This window comes from Ctenocephalides felis, unplaced genomic scaffold, assembly GCF_003426905.1.
Source record: "Ctenocephalides felis isolate EL2017-DRISC unplaced genomic scaffold, ASM342690v1 CF-g0.4_SCAFFOLD_02381, whole genome shotgun sequence".
NCBI classification, from domain to species: Eukaryota; Metazoa; Arthropoda; class Insecta; order Siphonaptera; family Pulicidae; genus Ctenocephalides; species Ctenocephalides felis.
This window is the reverse complement of record NW_020538535.1, coordinates 3,591-8,224: the sequence shown is the minus strand read 5'-3', so window position 1 is coordinate 8,224 and position 4,634 is coordinate 3,591. Positions and strand designations below refer to the sequence as shown.

The following is a 4,634-nucleotide window of genomic DNA, read 5'->3' as shown; positions in this document are numbered from 1 at the left end:
CCTTTATTAGCATTTAAATCATATAAGCATATATCAAAATCTCTAGAATCGCATGGAATTATAAATAATAGCTTGTTATCTGTAGTTACTGAACAAACAATTCTATTGAGATCATAAATATACTGAATTAGCGATAATTTATGATCTGAAACTATACATAAATTGTTTGGCAATCGATTGGTTATTAAAAAATCTTTGAATAGTATTTTTTATGAGATTTGTCCTTCCATATTGTATTCTTGGGTAAAGCTGGTCATTTGCGCCCATGGTGGTTTCCAGCAACTTCTCTTCAGCCAATCTGTTAACCAGTTGCTGAAGAGGTTTAGGCGAGTTCTGGAGCTTCCCTTGAATACTTTTAAAATAGTTTTCAAAGGGAAAACAACTGAACCCGTCCAAACTACATTTGAAGGCCAAAACATCATTTGCAATATGTATTAGGTTATGGGTTTTGTACGTTAATCTGCCAGCTCCATATAGTTTGGGGTATTCATTTACAAATTTAATGAGAATATTTCCAGCTACATCATTTTTCTCAATACAGGTTTCAGGATTACAAGATCCTGATCCCCAAACTAAGTTGAATAAAATTTATGTAGTTTGGCTTTCCTTCCAGTTCATGTAGTCTTTAAGCGCACTGGGTAATCTCGAAAATTCTGCTGGAATGTGAGCTTTAAATGTTAGTAAATACTTGCTCACTGTATCCCTGGTTTTGTCATCTAATTTGACGTCTCTCGTTCCTTTTACCCAGAGGCTTAAAAGTCTCTTGGTGACACATAGGCAGACAATATGCATATAGTCGAGTGCTATTTGAGATACCATTCCGATATTTAGTTCCTCCAAAACGGAGTCACCTGTGTGATGCCCTGGGTTTGTCTTCATGCGAAAAGAGTTATCTGTTCCAAGATCAGAAAATGTGTTATTTAAAATGACATGGGGTGAAAACTCTTCTCTTTGAATACATTTGGAGCAGCTTTCATAACCCGCATGCCTAGTTGTCTTTGTAATGAACGCACGTGCAGGACTATCACAGATTATTTTTGATATATAAACATGACAATTTCTATTGAGACAAATTAAGCCATGTTGTTGTAACACTTTCATTTCTTCCACAAAAGGCTTAAGGAAAATGTTTGCATCGTCTGGTTTACCATTTCCATGATCCATCCCTACCAGGAATGGTTCAACCTTTTGTGGAATCTAACTTTGTCAATGGAATGTGGAATACGTTTTTCTACCCCAAAATTAATGTATGAACCAGCCTTAATTAATTTTATACCATCGGTGGCATATTTTGGAGGGCCCAATAACGTGCGAGCATTGGCCGATAATTCATCTTTGTGCCCATGGCGTCTTAGAATACCCAGCAGTTGTGTCATACAAACGCGCTTCAAAGGTAATTCTGGAATATCATCTTCTCCTTCATTATTAAAATAGTCAGAAACATGTGGAAGCGGAATACAAAGCACTTCATCTTTGTCAATACTAGCAGAAGCGCTTTTATCTTGGGAGTCTCCACATGCAATGTGATGATAATTGCAATTATCCATGGATTGCACCTCTTCAACACTTTCACTAATGTAAAATCTGCTAGCACAGTTGGCGGTGCTATTGTTAGTGCTCGAATCATTATTCTCAGCTAAACGCCTTACCTGAGATTTGTAATTAAGTTTTTGTATTAATTGCGTCCTTTGAGATCTTGAAGAGTAGAAATGCTATATTGGCTAGCAATTTGCTACAGTCGGGTTCTCGAACTGACCGATTGACACAAATCCGTGATGACTTACATAACAAACTACTACACGACTCAACGTAGCACCAGATCAAAATCATAATTTACAGTATATTATTTCACTTTGTAGTTTTTATATTAGGATCAGATCGACCATTTATGATCTAAAATTCGGTTTAATGCGACCAATTTTGATCTAAAATGCGGCTCGAAATGGACCAATTATGGTAAGGATCATTATGATTAATTAGATATAAGCGGACTGTAAATTATAAATATTCCATCACCATAAAATATGTGAACAAAACCACTATTTAGATTATGATATATATTGAACTTCACTCTACAAACTTCTTCTTTCATTACATTTGCTAGTCCCCTTAGTTATTATAAATTACAGGTATTTATACTCATAACATTGTATCGCCTAACCCAAAGGGTCCCCGGTTAAATAGAAAAGCCCAGGTCAAATCTTGACCAGGCTCTATGTATCTGTTTTGATATTAGTCTCAAACATTTAATTTCTATATCTGACAGCAACTTCTGTAACCTCTTCAAACACCTATTGGAAGATTACGTCCAAAATTTCTCTTTTATTTCTTAAAACACTGAGTGTATCATTAAAAGCATCTGTAGCTTTTTTCAAATCGATTGCAGAGTTCTGCTTAAAGATACAGTAGTACCTGAAAAATAAAAAGTAAGTTACTGTGACTGCAGTGCATACATTAATGAATTTGTGACAATAATAAATTATACAACCACCTAATACATCACTTAAGCAGATGGAGGATATAATAAAGTCAGAACTGCGTAATGTTTGCAGCAAGCAATGTGCGTTATTGGCAGTTTTATTGTCTTACCAAGCGGAAATCTTCTCCTGAGCGCTAAAAATTTTAATTAAGTTGTCTCCTCGAAAATTTCTACCGAGCGTGTTTTACAAATACCTTGCATGACAGCCCCAAGTTCTTACTTAAAAATTGCTTAGCAGATGCATTGGAAAATGCCACAACTTTTTTCATTATGCCAGATGGATTGTGGCAGGAAACTAGATTTTGCTAGTGCATTATTGAGAATATGATTGTTGCATGGGCAACGTTTAGTATGGATCGCAATTTTCATTAACTTCTTCACTGCACCTTTTGTGTTTGATGCCATGACCGAGCAGCTGTCAGTTCCAATACCCACACACCAAGATAAATCTAAATTGTATTTGGTACACAAGTTTTGAAGAATTTTTGCTAATATTTTACCTGTCAATCTAGGTTCTAGGTCACCCTATGTCAAATTATTGTTTTCAGATTTAAAAGCATCAAATGTGTCGCAAAAAGTCACAAAATGTTGCTTAATCATACCATTATGAAAATGACGTAATGAGAGGCTCAGCTGTGAGAAATGTGATATATCCGTAGTTTCGTCAAACAAAATTGAAAAATATCTGGCTTCCCGCACATTCGTTAAGATAGTTTCCTGTATGACTTCTGCACACACATCAATTAGGGGGCGCCCAATTACGTGAGCCATTTTCAAGGTTTTTTGGATCCCCCTCGCCCTTGGTGTTACTTGTTGATATTTGAAATTACCCCCCCCCCCTAAATTGGTAGAGAAGTATAATGTTATGTTATTCTAAATCTAAGTACAATGATAAAAATATCTAGAAAGAAGAGTTGCTGATTATTTTCGATTGGCATAAAAATAATAACAAACAATAAAAATGTGAAAAACGATTTTATTAGCACACACACACACACATATATATATATATATATATACATATATATACATTGTTCTGTAATAACACGATCATACGTGCTTTTGATCAAAATATGAATTCATTGTTCAATGTTGATCAAAGTTCAAGATCTTTACATGAACGCGGAAGACGCCATTCCTAGAATTGACACGTACAATGTATAATATATAGAGTCAGAATTATTTGTATTAACTAGTGATGCCTTAGGCAGAAGTCTAGCCAGTGATGCCTTAGGCAGAAGTCTAGCCAGTGATGTCTTAGTCAAAAGTCTAGCCAAGTGATAATGTCTTAAGAGTATGTCTTAGCACGAATCTATGCTAGTTTGTGATGTGAAGTTATTAAAGATTAAATAAAGTTATAGTCGAAATTAGATTCAGTGTTTGTATTCTACTTTGCGTAAAGACATCTTTCAGCCTATACCAATATAAAGTGCTCACGGTTCTGAGGAGACTCATACCAGTGTTGTTATTTTCTATTATAAACTCTAAGCTCTGCCCACGACACCAGAACAAGGTTGGACTGATCTAGCACCCCATCGGAGAGTGGATCAATCTACATTTGGAACCCAACCCAATCCAATCAACCCTACAACAACAACTCATAACATTTCATGGTGTCAAGCGGTGGTTTTACCTCGTGGTGAAGTGCAGTGTTGAATGTGCTGTGAGTGTCGAGCAAGAAGCTGAGTAGCAGAAATTTTGCATCCGGCGCTACAGCAACAGCTGAAAACCAGCAGGATCAGGACTGGCACGAAGTATCAGAGGCATTAAAGGTGGCGGCATACCAAATAACACCGTGAGAAAGGCGACTCTACGCAGAGGGACAAGGACATACTCTCCCCAAATCGACGCAGACTTCTCGATTAAGGCTCACTCCCCAAGTAAGAAAAACCAATCCTTCAACATATCCAGACCAGAACATCATAATCGTCAATTTTTTTAAGATTTTATTTGTCAATTAGAATATGAATAATAATATTTTGTCAATTTGAATTTTTTTTAAGTATTAGGATTTTAGTTGTACTTGGGTAACATTTTTGTAACAACGGGCAGTTCGATTATTGTTCACACACCACTATTATTTTGTTGACTTCACGTAACCATCAAGGTTAAGTTCAAGTAAATATTGTTAACTAAGCATTTTTTAACAAAAACA

At 35.9% G+C, this 4,634-nt stretch overlaps 1 protein-coding gene across 1 annotated transcript; it reads right to left on the bottom strand.

The window, feature by feature from the left end:
• Window positions 1–588: 588 nt before the first annotated feature.
• On the bottom strand, window positions 589–1,164 carry LOC113380799. Its single transcript, XM_026619878.1, has one exon. It carries the CDS (start codon window positions 1,162–1,164, stop codon window positions 589–591), a length of 576 nt encoding a protein of 191 aa, XP_026475663.1.
• Window positions 1,165–4,634: the final 3,470 nt, after the last annotated feature.

What these genes read in the sequence shown, in the direction of transcription:
- LOC113380799 (XM_026619878.1), bottom strand. Translation starts at nt 1,164, where the DNA reads ATGGATCATGGAAATGGTAAACCAGACGATGCAAACATTTTCCTTAAG.